Raw genomic sequence first — 19807 nt, forward strand, 5'->3', positions numbered from 1 at the left:
ATGCTTCAAACACACATAAACCTGAGAGCACAAACAGGACCTGTAGACATGCATGTAAGCGGAGATGTCACCTTTGGCGCCTGAGCAGTCGGGGGTCCGGTGCCTCAGCAGTACTTGGGGACTGAAGTGGCAACTCTCCAGCAGTCAATCCAGATTTGTTCTGGGACTTGAACCAGCAACCCAAGTCCCTACAGAATGAGCTACTGCTGCGCACTAAAAACAAAGACACTAATAAAGACAGCAAAGGAGGCTTATGGAAAATAGTCCTGTTTAGTTAAAACCAGCTTTTTAAACGTTACATTGGCTTCACTTTTTTCTGCATTTTTCAAGCAGCCAGGCCTATAGGTCTCTGTGTGAAGAGGACCTTATTGTTATAACACTTGCATTTTTATTGGAAATTTGGTACAACACGTCCGTCCTCAGGCCTTTAACTGACACCGATACGATAAGATAAGACCCTGGACTGCCTTTTGGATCAGCAAAACTGAGACCAGCAGGTCTTTTTTTTACCTTGATGATTGCACAAAGTGAACGCTAAAGGATGACCATGGTGATTATGATTGACTCTGAGTGAGGCAGGAGTGTGTGAACAAAATGTCATGGCAACAGTAATTGCTGAAGTGCTTCAGTCTTGGTCGAAGTGATTGACAGGCTAACCAACACGAACGCTGCAATTGCGGTCCTTTGAGCCACACACGCTAACGTGGCTTAGTGTTGATAAAAAGGGAAGAAAAATGACATTCTAAGAAAATCAATAGGCTGTCACAATAATTAAAGATAACAATCATGAGCAGAGGAGCCATCTTATTTAAAGGTTCTCTGATATAATATAACCTGAGAAAGAAAAGAAAATCAATAGGCTATCAGGAGAGGCATCCGATATCCAACGGAGCCGATAAACGTGAAGAGTGTTGCAGCAACGTGAGGAAAACAACCATAACTGACACTAAATACACAACACGGCTTCAGGATGACAAGAATGTGTTCTCACTGTGTGTGTGCAGTTTGAAAAGCTGCAACCTGGTGAGATGCATTATGGGAATTTTTCCAACATTCCAGGGCTCTATCAAATTCAACCTTTCTATTTTATTGCTTTTTTATGAGATACACAGGACAGTGGATAGAGTCGGACATCAGGGGGAGAGAGAGAGAGAGAGAGAGAGAGAGAGAGAGAGAGGTGGACGATATGCAGGAAAGAGCCACAGGTCGGGCTTGAACCTGGGGCACCCACTTTGAGGAATACAGCCTGTGTACATGGGGTGCACGCACTAACCACTAGGCCTTTGATGCGCCCCTATCAAGCACAGTCTAGTTTGCATACAGTAAGACATTTTGGTGTGTGAAAAGCATGAATCCAAAGAATTAAACCATTTTAAAAATATCGTAGCTTTATAAAGACTTCTGACCAAAACACTGTGATAAAAAATAATTTGAGTCAAAGTGGTTTGCGACTATCTATTCAGCATGACTTCTTTCTGAAAACATCTACCTGCACACGCTGCTTTTTATTAAGCTCCTCTTCCAGATTTAAGAGTTTCCTCTCACCCCTCCCTCTTCTCTCGTCTTGCCCTCAGGCGTGCCGAGTGCTGCCACCGTGGTCATTGTGATGTGTATCGCTGCTCTTGTGGTCGTCGTGGTGCTGGGCATCTACCGCATCCACCTGACACACCAGCAGGAGGTTAAGTTGGCAGAGACGTCCAAAGAGGAGGATGTGACCTGGGACGACTCGGCTCTCACGATCACAGTGAACCCAATGGAGGTAGGAGGGCGGGGGAGGGGAATGAGGGAGAGAATAAAATTTAAGTAACAAGAAAGTGATACACAACGATATGTTAGGGTTTGAAGAATAAATTCATGGTTTCCTGCTCTTAAGCCTGATTTCTGATATGAATATCGCTCACCACAGAACCTACAGCAGCCCCAGGCTGCAGAGGAGGAGGCCAGCGAGGAGGAGGAAGAGGATGACGAGGAAGGAGAGGAGGACGAGGATGACGAGGAGGATGATGACATCACCAGCGCTGAGTCAGACGACAGCGAGGAGGAAGTGGACGTCCAGCTACCCAGAATGCAACGCCAGAGCAAGAAGGGCCAAAGCTGGGACAAAGCGACGATATCTTACTGAAACACACAATCACTCACACACACACACACACACACACACACACACACACACACACACACACACACACACACAAAGCACACACACACGCATTGTGCAACACATTCATACAGAGGATTGAAGCTAAAAGACTTTGTGATGTTGATGCTCTAAAAATGAGGTTATGTCTCCCCCTACTGGAAGATCACACACACACACACACACACACACACACACACACACACACACACACACACACACACACACACACACACACACACACACATACACAATGCAATGATTTAACCTTAGCCTTCTGTTTTATACAGTTAATAAAAAACATCAAACAACACATTAATCAAATAATTGTTGACCTTCTTAAAGGGACAGCGTCAAATTAATCTCTCTGCTTTTACAGGCTCCATGAAAGCTCTGATCTTAAAGTTTTATCAATGAAACCCTGCACCATACTTTCAGTTTTAACGTCCAATCACAAAGTGATGTCCCCCGAACATGCAAAGCAGTCTTTATTTAAGAAAACTGAGTTGCAAGAGTAAAGAATCTGACTATTTTTGGTTTGTATACTTCATGTTATTTAGCCGACGTGGCACAGCCAGGTGATTTTACAGAAATAGCATATTTTCAATGGTACTCAAAAACAACAACAAAAAAATCAATCTGTGTGTAATCATGTGTCGGGGTCTGAGTTCTGGGTTTTTGGGGAAGACAGAGGAGTCTCCTTGTACATTTTTATACGCTCCTTTCTTGTAAATACTGAGTATAGTAGGTGACCCCCCCTCCCATCCCTCACATTCCTAACACCACTTTCTCTGCCTCCTCTCCACCTGTACACAACACACACACACACCCACACATCACTTCCTCTTGCATTTGAATGTACATACCCTAAACCTGAACCCTTAGCCTGCAGGAGTCTTTACTAACGGGACCCCTCAGTCCCCCCGTGTGTGTTTCTAGCCCAGTGTTCAGATCATTCCAGCCGACTGCGGGTGGGGTTTGTTAGTTTGACGGATGAGCCACTGCCACCATAGCGACTGGGTTAAAGGGATAGTTATTGTTAGCTTAAACGTTAGCCTCTTGGCTGTAGTCAGTCTCTTAAAGGGACAGTTCAGACTTTTTAAAGTTGGGTTGTGTGAGGTACTTTATTACCCACTGGAGATGCTGGCCAGCTTGGCATCTTTATTTTCCACACTGACTCTGCATCGCTGCAGACGGGGGCCATTACTACTCTGTATAGAGTCTATATGTAGATAATTCTCTGCGCTGTAATATCCAGAAGGCCACTTTGTTTTTTGCACTAATTTTGTGATGCGACACGTGCGTGCTCCTCCGATCAGCTTTCCCGCTCTGATGGCTTAAAAAGGGACGACAAATTTATCCCGAAAAATATCAATTTTTACAGCAGCTACTACAAATGACCCCAAATTTATAAAAAGAAGTATGCCTTCAAAGCTGCTCAAGGCAAGATGGAAGAGAGGCAGAAAGAGATATAAGGGATGCAGCAGAGACGAGAGCGCCACTCTGCTCGTACAGTCCACAGGAGTCGTCCAAAATTAACTTTAAACAAAAGTTTATCACCGCTGCGCTGCAGGAAGTCAGCAACACTTTTAATTCCACCATCTCCTCCTTCTTTAATCGAGGCTGTGTTGAAGGGACGTGGAAAAATGGGAAATTACAGCTCCCTTCAGAAGAAGTGCAAACTTGACATTTTAACATTTTTAAATTGATTTATTTAACTTTCAGCTTTATGTCAATATACTTTAATTCATCAAATATGAGAAATCTATGTCAAGAAACATGTTTCTTTATACATGAAAAGTCTGATTACTTCTCACATTGAGTCATCAGATTTAATCAACCTATTAGAAAAATGAGTAAACATTTGAAATCATATGAATGAGCGCTAATATAAAAACAAACTTTGAGGGATAGTAACAATAATATATATAATATTTATAATAAAATATTAAACTTAATGTAAAGAAATGAGAATACGATATTGAAAAATGCTCCTATTTTATGTAGAGAAAGTATGTTAAATATATCATATATAATAATAATGTGCATTCTGAATGCTAAACATAATCACTGTCCATGGTCTCCTAGAGCAGTTCCCAAAGTGGGGATTCGGACCCCCTGGGAGGTCACAGGAAAATTAGAGGGGTCGCATTGAATTGTAAAAAACATAAATAAAAGAGTTAAAGGATTTCAAATTTGACCCAATATTGTGACCGTTAGCTGAGATTTGAGCTGAATGTCTGTGTTGCTTAATGCCAGTGTTTGGATAGGCTGGAACATGGTTCACCCACCTCCAAGGACAGTGGGGGTCATGAGTGTCTACCATGCTTAATTTGGGGGTCTTGGGCTGATCCGTACTAGAATTCCTTTTTGGTCATTCTCATTTTAATAGTCAATAAAATAAGTTGCTAATGCAAATGCTGCGTACGTCTGCCCCTCATTTAGCCGTGCAGGGAGGAGGAACCACTGCAGGGAAGACAACAAGCCCATCCTGTTTCTTTCTCTTCAATCTTTAGCAAAGACATTGAGGTCAACGGCCGAGTCCACACGCAGCCGGGTATTTCATAAAACAGGTTTTCCTCCTCCGTGTCCAAAAATGATCCCGTCCACACACGCGCTACGTTCTCAAAAACATCTTCGTCCACATGAAAACGCAAAACGTACTGTTACAGCCATTATGAGCTCGCCAAGTCAACAACGACATCTTCGACATGCTAAAATGTTCTCGCCATTCCTCTGCAACGACCATTTCATTTACAAAGTTGTCCATTCAGGACACCCTCTCTGCTCGTCAACATAGCGGGAGAGTAACTGTGTGTGTATGTGTTAACGTGTAAAAAGTCCAGTTAGCAACGTTAGTGCCAGCGCTATTTTGGTTCCGTCTGCCATCGCTCTAATCTCATGTTAACTAAAGAGACAGCGCCGCAAAGAAACTTCAAAGAACTAAACTCTGTTTTCCCCGTCTACACAGAAACACCTTAAACTGAGTTTCTAAACATCTTCACCCTGGAAGGAGTTTTACTAAAGGAACGCTTTCAACGACCTAAAACACAGTTTAGGAACAAAAGGTCAAAACACACCCGCCTACGTGTGACGGGGCCTCAGAGTGATGTCACGCATCACAGCACTCCTGAACTGTGAAGCTGTGCGCTGCATCTGTAAGATTACAAGGACAGGCGGAGACGTGAATGCATTTGGCGGCGTCACATTTGACATAATCACAAAACCCAGTCCAAGGTTTCTTCACCTCGAAGTGAACGGGCATTAATCTCTGGCCGTGGCCATCCTACCATCCAGTCCGTGTGTAACGTTTGATAACAAAGAGTCCACGATGACGCAGGAATATTCACGTGGCGGCTGATCTTCACAGTCAGCCTCGGAGAAATCACACCCCTGGGGGCGTAGCTGGGAGAACCTGTATGTGTATACTGTAGCTCTATGTCCATGTAAAGATCTCATTATGTTGTTTAAGAGTTTCCCCTCATCTACTGTGACACCTCGTCTTGTGACGTCACCTCCCCCCCCCCTTCCCCTCCCTGGAACCTTTGGTGGATTTTGCATCGGCCCGAGCCCTAATGTTGTCCTGACGTTTGTTTTAGAAGAGGAGGACGGGTGAAATTAACATGAAACCTTGTATAATGTGTAAAAGTTATTTTTTTTGGTTTTTTTTAAGTTTTTTGTTTTTTTTCTCTCTCTCCGGACTCTTTGGTCTGTTTTTCTTTGGAATGGTCACTACAGCACTTTCTGTAAATCGGCCAATAAAAACTTGTTTTGGAATCAAGCTGTGCGCCTCGTATGTGTGTGTTTCTTTGCTTTCTAATCTCGAGTCTATAATCTGATCATGAAGGTCTGGTATCTGATTAAAGAAGAGGGGAAAAACTGCAATCAGTGTGGAATACATGTGTGCAATCTGAGTCCTATTATTACAGAAAATATGAGCCGTCTCTTTATCATCTGATGGAAGTTACAGATACCTTTAGGGAGTATAAGATGTCATAACCCGGCTCGTGGGTCATGGCAAAAGATGTGAGGAGTCAGAGGTTTACCAAAGGGAGTCAGGCTGAGAGAGTGAATGAGGGGAACCAGCAGGTCTTTGTAGACGGGGTGCACCGGGCCCAGGTGCAGCCGATGAGCCTCCAACCAGGACATACCCCCTGCAGCGATCACACAGACAGACAGACCAAGACTCCCAGTGGCCTGGTGACAGGGGGGTCACAAAGAAGACACACTGCTTAAACAACATTACACGCACAGCATGTAAAATCAACCGCCAGGGGGCTCTCAATCAAAACAAAAACAAAAGATGACGTTGAGGCTAGCGGGGAATCATGGGAGTTCTCTCTGCGCCCCATGCAGGGAGCTGTGGTCCTCCAAGTGGGCGGCCTGGGTTTGAATCTGACCTGTGGCTTCCTCGTTCACGACTCTCTCTCTCTCTGTCTCTCTGATTTCCGACTCTATCCACTGTCATATCTCCAAATAAGGGCGTGAAAAGCCCAACAATAGACCTTTAAAAAATGTCTGCTTTTTGCTTTTAATTGAGATAACAATATATAAATTGCTATCATTTATATAGCAATTAAATGATTATAATCAAGATAACTAATTGTTTATGATCTGGAACCATTCAATGCATGAATGTATTCGTTGAGTCCATGATCAATAGAATGTCTCCATCTAGTGGATACTGGTGGTACTGCACACTTACATGTAAACATACTCACTAAGGATTCAGTCCTGTTCATGTTTCATAACCTCAGCTCCCCGAGTGTTGCTCTTGTCCAGTCTCACACAGACATGTTGATGATCTCATTTATGGTTTCAGCCTTGAGCCATTTGGTTTGCATGCCTCACACTGATAAATCCACAGAAGCTGATCAGTGCAGATGATGGCCCGAGAGGCTCACTTCCCTGCATGAACTAGCAGAGACAAACTAGCTCCACATGAAAGCGTCAACACACAACTTTTTATTTCCCGATTTGAGAGTACGGTGAGGGGGGCGCCCCAGGCACTGTCACCTTCACTGTCACCGACTCACAAACAAACACTTTAGATTCTGCAACAACAAACTTTCACTCTGTCAGAAAGCTCCAGGGTACAAATGACTATAATCATTCTCTCATTAGTAATCTCTCAGTGTCTTATCGATTCCTTAAGACAGCTAAGGGGACAGATGGACCTCTGCCTTGGCTTTGTCTCTTTCGTTAAAGCTGCAGGGTTGTGACCAACTGTCAATCAAAGAAGCTTCCTGAGAAAGTCGAGACTGTAAAATTAAAAATGATGTTGAGTGTTTATTCTCCATTATGCTACTTTACACTTTACACTTTAACGCAATGATGTTAAAACCACAACCGTAGCCGCGGAAACCCCAAATGCAGTTGTTGGGATTCACTCCCAGTTTGATCTGAACACTCACGTTCAATTATCTGGAAACAGGGGAGAGTATGAAGAATATGAAGTGAAAACGAGGTCAGTGAAGCACAGATGGATGTGGCGCTGCTCTGCAACAACAAAGCCAGATTTCTGATGTTTGAAAGTCAACACAGATGGTCACACAGTGGTGGCCGGAGTCTAAAGGATTTCAACCAAAGAGCGTGTGTGTGTGCACACTGGAGAGTCTGAGGCCAAGGTAGACAAACACGGCCGTTAAGCCTTCCTGTGCCCTGGAGCATGCTGGGAAAAGAGGGCAATTGTTGTTAACAGTCCTTAGAGTGTTCAGAATGAGTACCATATCATGTACCAGTGTATGGAATTCTCTGAGAAGTTGAAAACAGAGTAAAAATGAGCTTGCCAACTTTGAGAATCGCTGTCCTCATTTCTCCTCTGCAGCAAACCTCCGAGCCGCCGTACATTCAAGTTATTGGAGCCCTCTTCAACCCCTTCTCAATCACCTCATAAACAAACCCTCCGACTGACACGGGATTATACACTTCTGCTTTATTCTGTCAAACAATTACAGCTCCTCACACTCCAGAGGAGCCAGCACTTCACCGTCAAGGACACACTAATCCAGTCTAAGCAGCCGGTTCTAAATAAGAGACCACCTTAAGAGTAGTGTCTGGAAAATGAGTTTTTCCACTCTCCATATTAAGCTAATTAAAGCATGAAATAGCTACTGTACGTTCACAACAAGCCAGTTCAAATGAGATGAGTTATTCAATTAAGGGGAACTCATTTTGCAGTGTGAGGTCACTTCAGTGTGGCTCTCAAGGAGCTGGATTAAAGCTCCTGCGTGAGGTAGGGGCTGTACGACTTTTTTTTAAGTCAACAGTTATGTTACGACTGGTCACTGATGGAGTTATCAATAAAAGACAGGAGAAGGGAATGCTGTGCAACCAGCAAATATATTTATCTGCAAAACTGAATGCATATACTGCTGAAAGAACAATAACAAACTCCCATGTAATCAATCAATCAATCAATCAATCAACCAACCAACCAACCAATCAACCAATCAATACGAGTGAGTGCAAAGAAAGAAAGTCAGGTAAACAAAGCATATCTGCTTACTCACTGTCATCATCCTGCAGTCATGGTTTTAGATTTCCCATCCTGAGTCGGTGAGTCGACGCCAGATATAAAGCGTCATCACACCGCCATGACGTCGACCAGTCTGTGCGAGCCCTGCTGTGAGGAACTGTTCATTGATAGTGAACTTAGCAAGGTGAAACTAACCAACAACCGCTTACTGGTTTTGACTTATTTTTTCAAAGATATTGTAGTGTTTATTCAGGCAGGCCACGGAGGAAGGAGGACAGGGAGATCCCAGAACAGAGCGATACCACCAAATATAAATCATTTCAAATATAGTATATTTCTTGACGAAGTGATACTCCTGACTGAACTGTCTTTAATAATTCCACAGGAGTGAATACTTGCATTTAAAAACGACCCGGTTCTCCTCTTGCCCGCTCATAATTTAACGTAGTAGCTGCAGGTGACCAAAAGGTGGCAGCAGTGCAACAGAAAAAATACTAATCCACTCTTTTTATAAACCCTGAGTCAAGGCCACATGAGGCTGACAGGGCTGCAAGTGAAACATTGATTTTGTATCGAAGACATGCAAAAATAAATACATTTCAGAGGTTTTATTATTTATAAAGTTCTCATTCCTGACCCCCTAAAGCACTAATCCGAAGTCAATTTTAACAATCAATGGATTAAAATAATTAAGGAAACATGACAAAATCTGCCATGAAGGATTTCAGCACCAGCAAGACGCACCATGCACATAAAAATGTATTAAACAAGAAAAATAGGAAACTTCCTCTGATCATCTTTGACAACGGATATTGGTTTATTCTTTACAAGAAATGACAAGATATAATTGGCTATAATAATGTAAGTTATTATCTTCTAATTGAGAGTGTCCTACAATGTGTCAGGAAGAATGTGGTCCTCTCGGTAACTAAAGCTGCCCATCCTTACCCTAAAGTACGCTGAACACAACATACTAACATGCTAACACATGATGCTGCACTGCAACGAGTCATCTCAAGCATCCATCAGGATGATTAAAGAGCAGCTCAGTTGTAGTTCTTTCACACGTGCGGAAAACTCCAGAGCTGAAACACAGTGAGACGTAGTGTTCTTTTTTATAACAATGACATCAACAACCAGGACAACAAAAATCAAGCGGTCATGAACTTCAAATCCTGCCTGTCAGTGGTCGGCTGTATCTTTATGAGGAGTAGAGGGAACAATGCTGAGCAGACAGAACAGGCCAGTGGGCACAGACGACACTGCACACGTCACAGCAGGAGTGTGTGCGTCGATTGATCTGAAAAACTTTGACGCAGACAACAGAGACTGCTGTGTGTTACTCTAATGAGATTATGAGGTCACTCTGTGGGTCAAGCTGACACACACGCACACACAACCAGAGTATTCAAATACTCAGATCTGAGACACAGATTAGAATCACAGTTGTTTTTCCTTCAGGCTGCCGCCAGTGATTAACCTGCATGTGTGTACGTGTGTGTGTGTGTGTGTGTGTGTGTGTGTGTGTGTGTGTGTGTGTGTGTGTGCGTGCACCCGAGGATATGTTATCACTAATTTTAGACGCACCCTCGCTGTAATGTGGTTTGTTTTTGCCTAATAGGCAGCGGGGTGACATTTGAAAAGGTTGAGATAGCAGGCAGGAGGTCCGAGTAGAGTCCTGTGAAAATATTAACAACCGCACTCGACTGGGAACTTTACGCAGCTTGTTTAACCTTTGACCTACACCTCTGACAAAGAACAGAAAATGTGATGCACACCTATGGTAAATATGGTAAATATGAGTGGGAGGCTCGTTTTTCATCAGAGAGGGAAAAGAAGTTCTAAATGTTCAGAGGGAGACTGTGGTGGCTCGGGGGAGCAAGTGAGATGAAAAAAAAAAAAAAAGGAAGATGAAGGATGGATAGGAAAAAGGCAGCGTACTGTTATTATTTGGCCTCACACTGAGTTCCCCCTACTGCAAGCGTGTGTGTGTGACAGTGAGATAAGAGTGTGACTCATGCATACCTTCACACACACTCTTAAGGCAGCGAGGTGACGCTCTTAACTAGTGCTGCTGAAATCAGAAGGCAGGGATCGGACCGCTCTGCGCTCGTTATGATGATGTTTACTCAACATTAAAACACCCTGAAGATGAGCTGTTCTTATTTTTGTACCTCTGCAGCTTCCTTACACGCATGCAGAAGTTAAAAGTGCTTTTTGCTCTCGTGTTGAAGGAGGAGCTGAAAATAGCCCCCTTTTCTTTCCTCCACCATCGTCACCTCCTTGTACTTCCCTCTCCACCTTTTATTCTGCTCTGTGTACTCGTCCTCCTTCAGCCCTGCTCTCTCTCTCTCTCTCTCTCTCTCCTCTTTTAGTGGAGCTTCTTTTGTTCTTTCTCCTCTTCACTTTTTTCCTCCAGTTATCAGCACTGTGTTCCAGTCGGGGGAACAGAGTGTCCAGGTAGTCTTTAAAGAGCGTTTTTTGAGCTGTGTGGTCTGACAGCCGTCATCGAGGGCGAGCTGCTGTGTGACCGCTGAAATATAAAAATACGCTTGATCAGAAGAAACGTCTCCACCTTTATTTGTCTTTATTCTTGTGCTGATTTAGCTTCCCCCTAAGCAGCCATGGTTGAGTTTATTTATTGTTGATTGACATGTTGGGGGGTCTTGGACTTTTCTCTTTGATTCTGCAGAAGGAACAATCTAATGTGGTCATGTAGACTAAAACCTCAAAACGTTTTTCTGACCATTTCCTGACTTCATATGTGCATACTACACTCTTAAGTACCGTTGAAAAATAATCAACCCATGAGACTAAGAGTTTAAACATTTTCATTTACACTTTTTCTTGCATTTAGTAAAATAGCTTTATTAAGTGTAGGGTTCGACAGGGCGCCAGTCGTGTAATGGTTAGGTCGCGCCCCATGTAGGGAGGTTGTAGTCCTCCAAGCGGGCAGCCCGGGCTCAGCAACACAACAGATGAGCCTCCTGTGGGGAGGCTTGTTATCAAGATGGAGCAAAACCGGGGGTGCCAGTAGCCTAGTGGTTAGTGCACACCCCATGTACGAAGGTCAGGGTCCTCCAAGTGGGCGGCCCAGGGTTCCAATCCAACCTCTATCTCCTTTCCCACATGTCATGCACCCCCCCCCCCCCCCCCCCTCTCTCTCTCTCTCTCTCCTTGAGTTCTGACTCTATCCACTGTTGTTTCCAAAGAAAGGCATAAAAAGCCAAAAAAATAAACCTTTTAAAAAACAAAAAGGACGAGATGATTAACGAGGTCAAAGGTGACGTTTTGTTCTCAGAGGTCACCAAAAACCGTCACAAACAGAAAAATCCTCACGGGAGCTTTATGATTATTGATAACTTTTAAAAACCTTTGTAATGCAGTTTTAAGGTGTAAAACTATATCTTGCATGAAAATGACATTTTCAGTTTTACTGAAACTTAAAGTGTCTCAAACTTTCACCAAAAAAGTCAACAGAAACCCAACACAGCATGCGTCTCTGGTGTTAGTTCTGATTGTAGATTATGCTTCAATGCAGTAAAGCCTCTTCAGTCAGTCAAAGAAGAATCCTTCTCTTTAAGGATTTTTAGCCACTACAGATATCTCCGTTTGTGATCTAGAGAGGAGAACCAGGAGAGAGAGGAGAAATACGAAATGTGAGCTTTTACATGACCTACCGAGCGAAGGCAGGCGCAGGATTGTTCCTCCATAAATTATGGATTTCTTCCCGTCTCTGTGTCAGACAACCGGCCTCCAACCATCCATCTCTCCATCAGCTCACGCTGCCAATCTCCATTTACGCATATGAATAACATGTATGCATAGAGAGGAAGAGGAAAGAGAGAAAGCAGAGCAGAGCAGAGAGGAAATATTTCACCCACCCCTCTCCTCTCAGTGGAAACACAGCATTTACCTCCTGTCAACGCAGGAAAGGTGGAAAATAAAGATATAGGATGACAAATATGCTTTTGAGGGGAAAAAAAGGATGTGAGGATTTAAATAGAAAGCAGAGCGGTGTAAAAAGGAGATGAATAAAAAGTTGGCAGAATGTGTTGGAGAGGAGGAGGAGGAGGAGACAGCTAGATGAATTGAAGCGAAGCCTCACTCGTCGAGAAGGAAGCTAAATATGGATCCAGCAAAAGCCAAGTCACTTTTTAGCAGATCAAACAAGTCATCGGCTTTAACTTCCAGGCGTGTTCAATAATCCTTAACAGGGCTCTTCCCTGCATTATTAAACAGCGCTATATGCTGACGCAGACGAACGCCACAGCTAAGGGATCCATTTCAGACCGGAGCTCACGGCAGATCTGCTTACTCTGGAGTGACTTGCATTTCAGTATCTTCGTTTACTTCCTGTTTATTATGATGCCGGAGCATTAATGACTGTGTGAACTCCAGCACAGTGCAGCTAGTGACCTCCATTAGTGTCTATCTTGTTCAACAGACACTTTTTTGTCATCTATTAAAGCTTTAAATGTCCACCATTTCTCCTGCGTTATCACCGGCCGTCTCCCTCTAAAAGCAGGGGGGAGAGAGGCCTCTCGCTGTGATTATGATATTATCAGCACAGACTGCTCTCTGTTGCACAACATTAATGGATTTTGTGTTGGCAGTGCCAGGGAAAGGGAAAGGCAGGCCGAGCTGAACTTTGATCACACAACAAGCTTTGTTGTGCTCAAAGCCAGCTCTGGGGTGGGGAACGTGGTCTAGAGTCAGATCATCCGGACTCGACAGCAGAACCACGCAGCGTCCGGCCGCTGTCTTTGACAGCAGCAGAGTTCAATCACAGCAGACTTTTGTAGTTTTTCTTATGTTCGATGATAACAGCGATGAAAAAGTAATCATCATGAAAAATGTTCTCACATGTTTAAATCAGGCCCAGAGGCAAAAGAGAGCGACACACCAAGCAGCAGCTCCAGTTCAGACCGTTTGAAATTCAATGTCCACCAGAAATATTTTACAAAGCTGAAATGATGACTTGTTAACAGAGACTCTTAGTTGTAGCTTGCTAGTGTTAGCTTTGTTTAAAGGTCACATATCCCCCTCCTCTTCAACCAGTCTAAATAAATCTCAGAGCTCCTCAAAACATGTGTGTGAAGTTTCTTGTTCTAAATCCACTCTGATCCTGTATTTGATCATGTCTATAAACCCCTCTATTTCAGCCCTGCTCAGAACAGGCTGTTTCTGTGTCTGTACCTTTAAATGTAAATGAGCTGTGTCTGACCACGCCCCCTCTCTGGAAGGACTTGGGTGTCTCAGGCTTTCTCTCTCCATGTCCTATTGTTTATAGTGAGAAGGCAGACTCAGAGGGCAGAACAAACACCTAGCTGTGGGAGTGTCACCCACCTGGGGGAGGGGTTACTGCCCTTTGTGATGTCATGAAGGGTCATGTGATGTCTACAGGGTTGAGTTATGGGGGCCAGGAGGGGCCATGTGGTGGGTAATTATCAGCGTTGTGACAACCTGAAGCTTGCACGTACAGAGCCTGGGCGATTCTGTTTTGGTTGCTGTGGCAACTAAAGTCCATAGGGTTCTTTGTAAGGTGACCTGTAGTGTGTTTAAGGGTGCCTATAAATAAAATGTATTAATATTGTTACTACTTGTGCGAGTGTTAACGTTGCTCACTGGACTTTTGACATGCTAACACACACAGTTACTCTCCCTCTATGTTGACGAGCAGAGATGCCTGAATGTACTGAGGAGGTCACTGCTGCTTCATACGACACTCCCACCACACAAACCCCGCCCCCACGAGCACCTTAAAACTTCTCATCTCTCTTTCAGCATCCTGAACACAAAAGTAATGCTACATGTGCAGGAAATTCTGTTAAAGACAGAGGACTCCACTTAAAGAGCATTGTTAATAGGCTAACTCAGGGCAGAGCTAGTTAGCATCGTTATCATGACACAGTACGTCGTCTAAATGTTACTTCTTCTTACACACTTGGATGTCAACACAGCGGTTTGAGTTTTAATTTAATGTTTACACTTTTCATACAATATGATGTAACTCATCACACACAAGAAAATGACAGGACCCTTTAAGAAATAACACTGGATTTCTGCTCGTTATGCTCATGAGCCTGGCATGCTAATGTTTACAGCTTGAGTCATATAACCCTAAGATATCCTGACAGTAGGAGGAGAAAAGCAGAGATGCACTGATTGTGAAAATCAAGGTACCAATGTTTGAAACAATTTGATTGTAGATTTCAGTGTTCTCCGTCTGTTTTTTTAAATTAGCTACATACGTGATGTATTTAAGATGTTGTCAGTAGCACCTCCCTCCTCTTTAAATGTCACCTGAACATGTCTCTCAGACTGCATGTTGCTGATCTTTCCTAGAGATGGTGTGAGACTTACCACACTGCCCACATCAGTTTGTCCAACAGGTGACTTCACCTTTCCAGCTGTTCAGTAAACGAGATTGTCAGCAATAAACTGAGGAGACACAACAGACACACATCGGCTGCAGACATCAGTGCGACCCACATTACTCGACAATGGACAAATGTCTGTCAAAAGAGCAGCTGTATCCTCCAAAGTCCAGAGATAAAGAATAAAATGCTACGACATATCCAAAGCTTAAAGGAAGAATGTGTTATGTTACACATGAATAAATCAGAAATCAAGTCTATCCTGTGTAAATGTGTCTCTGAGTCATGACTGTCTACAATGAGAGAGAAGTTCAAGTCCCGCTGGCTGTGTTGTTGTCAGAGCCGTGTTTACATGGACGGGACGGCCGGCTCCTCCCTTTGTGTATCAAAGCTGTTTTAGTCAAGGACTAGAGAGAAGAACATACTCACTGATTATTTGGATGTTAGTAAGAGTTTTTAGATCACGGTCATGTTGTTTAAATTTACATGCAATGTGAAGCTACGAGCTAACCAAAGAGAGCTAACATTAGCATGCTAACAACAATGCAGGATACAGGTGATTGCAGCTCAAGACGAGGACAATATAGTCCGCCACTTAATGCTTAATTATGGTGCGTTCTAATTGATAACTCCTGTGTGAATGCGAGAGGAGGGGGGTTGGAGGTGTGTCTCTGGAGGAGAGCGGAGGCTTCAGTATGGAGGAGGTGTGGCCTAACACCAGTTTGTTTTGGTTTAGTAATGGTGCTCAAGGACGACAGCTACTGGATAAAAAAAAGGCACACATTCTTCCTTTAAGGAAACAGGTCATTAAGACTTCACAGTTCTAGTCCAAACCAACAGTTCCATAAATGATTATAAAGCAAAGAAAAACAGAAAGCGAAGCAGTGCAAGTTCAGCCGAGTTTATTCTTATTCACATTTAAAAGAGTCATGGCAGCACATTCTCCAGCTGTACCCGTGAGACTTCCTGTCTGTCCCACAGATACACCTCAAACCCCAGAGGGAGAAAAGGAACATTAAAAAAAAAAAAAAAATCTCATCGTAAGACTGTCATCTTAAAAAGTAAATCGGAGATAAAAAAATAAACCCCACATGAAGGTACGACGGTGGAAGAAAAAGATAGAAAAGCAGCATTTAAAACTTTCGGGGGAGAGGGGGTGGGTCTCCTGATAATGACAGAAGTGCCATGTGCTTTTTTTTTTCATGTTTTCATTGAGCAGGCACATAAGCAGTCACAGACATGGCTTCACCTCGGGATCGATCTCTGAGTGTTACAGGAGCGTGGATTATGACAGAAGCTTGAATCAGACAAAGAGAGAGAGGGTGAGAGAGAAAAGAGAGAGAGAGAGTTCACATCAGACTGGAGTCGTTGTTTTTCAGCCTGTAGGTGGTAACTGCCAGCTTGTCAGTGAGCTGTGTTCTGACTTGACACAGTCAAGGCTTTGTTTCTGTACACTCCTGACAAACACACACACACACTGTATATATGTAATCCATGTGTGCAGCACTGTGTAAACACTCACTAAAATAGACCTGTGTGTGGACTTTCCCCTCCTCTCTCTCTCTTGGTACCTCTCTCCCTCATGCCTTGGAGGGATTGTTGCATCTCCACAGAGCCTGCTGTGTTGTTGGGAATATAAATATAAATACCAACATGTTTGCCAGGAGGCTTCCACAGAGCCTGTGCAGAAAAGCTGTGAGGGTAAACCTTCAGCCAACACCACAGCAGATAAGGCCTTCCATAGTGAGGACATAAATTTGACTTTAATACACGTGAGTAGCAGGAAACAGATTTTTTAGTGTTCTTCTTTTTTCCATTCTTCAGATCCTTTACTCTTCTGTCCAGGAGAAAGACAGCAGTCAGCAACAACAACAAAACTAAAGTTTAAAAAAAAAAAAAAAAATGAATGGAAACCCCTCAAATGTTGTAAACAGCAGCGCAGCCTTCAACACCTGAATGTAGTCAAAGTCCTCCTCCTCATCCTCCAGAAGTTGGGACTTGGTTCAGTCTGGAGCCTGGTCATATTAAGAACATGTGGGCCTCAGATTATCCCCCTGTGTGTGTGTGTATGTGTGTGTGTGTGTGGGGGGGGGGGGGGGGGGGGTCACTGATACTGGAGGTAGTTCTTGAGAGTCTGCGGCAGCGGGAGTGTGTCGATGTGATGGATGCGCTCTCTGCCCAGGGCCAGGCGAGCTACTCGTCTGCAGAGGTCCATGAGGGGGAGGGGCTCCGCTGTGAGGGGACAAAAGACAAAAACAGTAAGTCCAAGTTTCCATGTGCAAAAGATGACCCAAGTCAGCTTTGGCTGCTTTGTATTTAAGTAATTAGTGAGGAAATCGGTCTAGAGCCAGATCAATATATCAGCCAACCAATAGTATCGGCCGATATTAGCGTATCCAGTGACTATCGGTATTGGCTAATTTTATCTCTGATATTTCTAGATTTATTCACCAGTCACAAAGCATTTCATTTGAGCTTCATTGTTTTACACTAGCAGTTCTCTTTCACCAGCAGAGGGTGCTATATGGATTACAACGAGCATCATCACTCTCCCGAGTGGTCCACAAGTGTTTGATAACTGCATTTGAGGGATCAAGACAATAAATGTTTTAATCTATATTTATGTATCTCTACAGACCGAAAAGATAGATCTATGAAAGATATCGGCCCATATATTGGTATCCTATTTTTTTTCGCTCACTAACATCGATATCAGCCCCAAAATGTTATGTCGGTCAGGCCGTAGAAATCACCGAACAGGATTTGGAAATACTAAGAACGACAAATTTTCACCGATTCATAACGGAGTTGCTTTTAACGATCCAGAAACTCAGACTCCGGTTTGATTTCTCCATTTACAACCTTTGTTTCTTCAATCTATCATGAACGGGAGGAGTGAAAGTGGACAACAGGGGTACTGAGAGAGGACACTTTGCAATGTCATGAACGAGTAACTCGCTAACTTCATGTTCATTGATTCAGACTTTGAAGGTCGTTGCAGAAGCTTGCATCAGTCCCTGAAATCATTTTCTCATTTACCCAAAGAAAAAAGATTTCAAAGCAGCCTGCCTCTGTTTGTATTTATGTCTTTGGTGGATGAAAATGAAAAATATGTGGCTGTAACAACTTTCAAAGCCGGATGATACTTGATCAGTCAACTCATCTCGGACCACAAAGGTACTACAAATCCAGACCCCGATTCAGATTCTACTGTTTTGTAAAGAAACATAAATAGAGATAACGTTAACCATGAAAGTGCAGATTCCTCAACCTTACTGTCAGTAGTAACGACAATAATATTGATGCCTCCATGTAACCTATAAAAGCCAACAAGACCAACAAGGTCTGTCAGGTCGCTGTCAGACGGGGCGATTAACAACACACTTTTCTAACAGCCTTTGTTGACATTTTCCCTGTCGTAAAATCAGTTAATGTTTGACTATTTAAAGGAAGCCTGGTGGGATTCTTTTTATGAGAAAACACCACTTGGGTATGTATGAATTAGACTGTTAATATTAACAGATGAAGCCTGAGTGACGTCACCCATCTGTTCCTGCAGGGGGCGCTGGAGTCCCATCGATGGCGGTCTCCATGCTGGAAATGCTCTCAGCCTAACTTTCAGTCAACCTAACTTCAGACTGAGAGCTGGAGCTGAGGCGGGTTTTAAGCCTCCTGACAAACAGTTACACCGCGCCCACCTGTCAATCAGGTCAGCTACACGCCTTATTGTGAATAACTCTTATCCTTCATCAAATCAAAACTGATGAGTCATCAAAACATTATTTTTGGGCACTTCTCTTAGGCTTCAACACCTGAGGTTACAGCTTGGGACAAGATCATCCAAGAAACTCCTCACAGGAGCTTTAATCCAAAAGAACTACGTTTCACTTTTTGTCTGAACCCGCTTCCCAACAATCACACTGACAAAAACATCGGTACACAGCATCCATGTTTTAGTATCAGAAAGCCACTCAGAATATCGTTACCTTTTTTTGTTTTGCTTCCCCCCACCCCTTATTATAACAGTTGATCTCTGGGTGTATATTTACAACGAGCAGAAAGAGAAGCAGCAGGTATGAAATCATTTACACACAAACATGTCATCACTATTTTAAATATATGCCAGTTGAACGAGGCGACTCCCCCGTCCAAAGAGCGTGAAGCTAAATAATGTCTGTGTGTCAGAGAAGAGACGGACTCCTAACTGCTGTCCCTTACAGATGTCAAGCTGCTCCACCTGGACGCACCATCTGGCAGGGCTGACTTCCTGCTGCTCAGAGTCCACTCGCACACGGTGTGAAGGACACGAGCAGGGTTCATTTAAACACCCATATACCACCACACACACTCGTCCACAGACAAGAGGTCGAAAAGAAAAGTTTCTTTGAGAGCTGCATGCTCAATGTGACTCTTTGTATTGATATTCAAAAGGCAGCGATTACGCCCGCTAGCCTTGATTCTCTGACTTATTGATGGAGTTGGTGTTTTGACAATCAGCTCTTCTTCGGGGCAAAGACCCTGAATGTGTTATATTAATACGTTTAATGAATAAAAGCTGCCTCAGCTCCATGAAGGCCACAGCGTTCACATGCATAGTGCTGCATATTTATGCTTTTTTTCATGCTGTCCATCATTGCACCATACATTTCCTTCTGCAAATGAAGGAGTTTATTCAAGCGTGCAAACACGGATACATGACCAAGTTAAGCACACCAATCCAACCAGGCGTCGTCTGTGACTGATTAAGCCTTCACAGTCTAAAAAAAGTGCACCACATTACCACAAAGCAAGCCCTCCTCTGCTGAACAAATA

The 19807-nt window shown here is 43.4% G+C and overlaps 3 protein-coding genes across 5 annotated transcripts in view; 2 read left to right on the forward strand and 1 right to left on the reverse strand.

The window, feature by feature from the left end:
• Nucleotides 1-2194, forward strand: part of LOC132979782 (calsyntenin-2-like) — a 249083-nt gene extending 246889 nt beyond the window's left edge. The window contains exons 16-17 of the mRNA XM_061045606.1: nucleotides 1575-1759; nucleotides 1907-2194. Of these exons, the coding sequence (XP_060901589.1) occupies nucleotides 1575-1759; nucleotides 1907-2122 (401 nt within the window). The 3' untranslated portion in view covers nucleotides 2123-2194. The remainder of the gene's footprint in view (nucleotides 1-1574; nucleotides 1760-1906) is intronic.
• sgpp2 (sphingosine-1-phosphate phosphatase 2) overlaps nucleotides 1-19807 on the forward strand; it is a 494627-nt gene that overhangs the window by 26420 nt on the left and 448400 nt on the right. The gene's annotated exons all lie outside the window — the stretch shown is intronic.
• Nucleotides 15881-19807, reverse strand: part of LOC132979826 (SPRY domain-containing SOCS box protein 4-like) — a 42211-nt gene continuing 38284 nt past the window's right edge. For all 3 annotated transcript variants that reach the window (XM_061045667.1, XM_061045669.1, XM_061045668.1), the window contains one exon: nucleotides 15881-17227. In XM_061045667.1, the coding sequence (XP_060901650.1) occupies nucleotides 17100-17227 (128 nt within the window). In that variant the 3' untranslated portion in view covers nucleotides 15881-17099. The remainder of the gene's footprint in view (nucleotides 17228-19807) is intronic.

The sequence above is a fragment of the Labrus mixtus genome, chromosome 9 (genome assembly GCF_963584025.1).
Source record: "Labrus mixtus chromosome 9, fLabMix1.1, whole genome shotgun sequence".
Taxonomy (NCBI): Eukaryota; Metazoa; Chordata; class Actinopteri; order Labriformes; family Labridae; genus Labrus; species Labrus mixtus.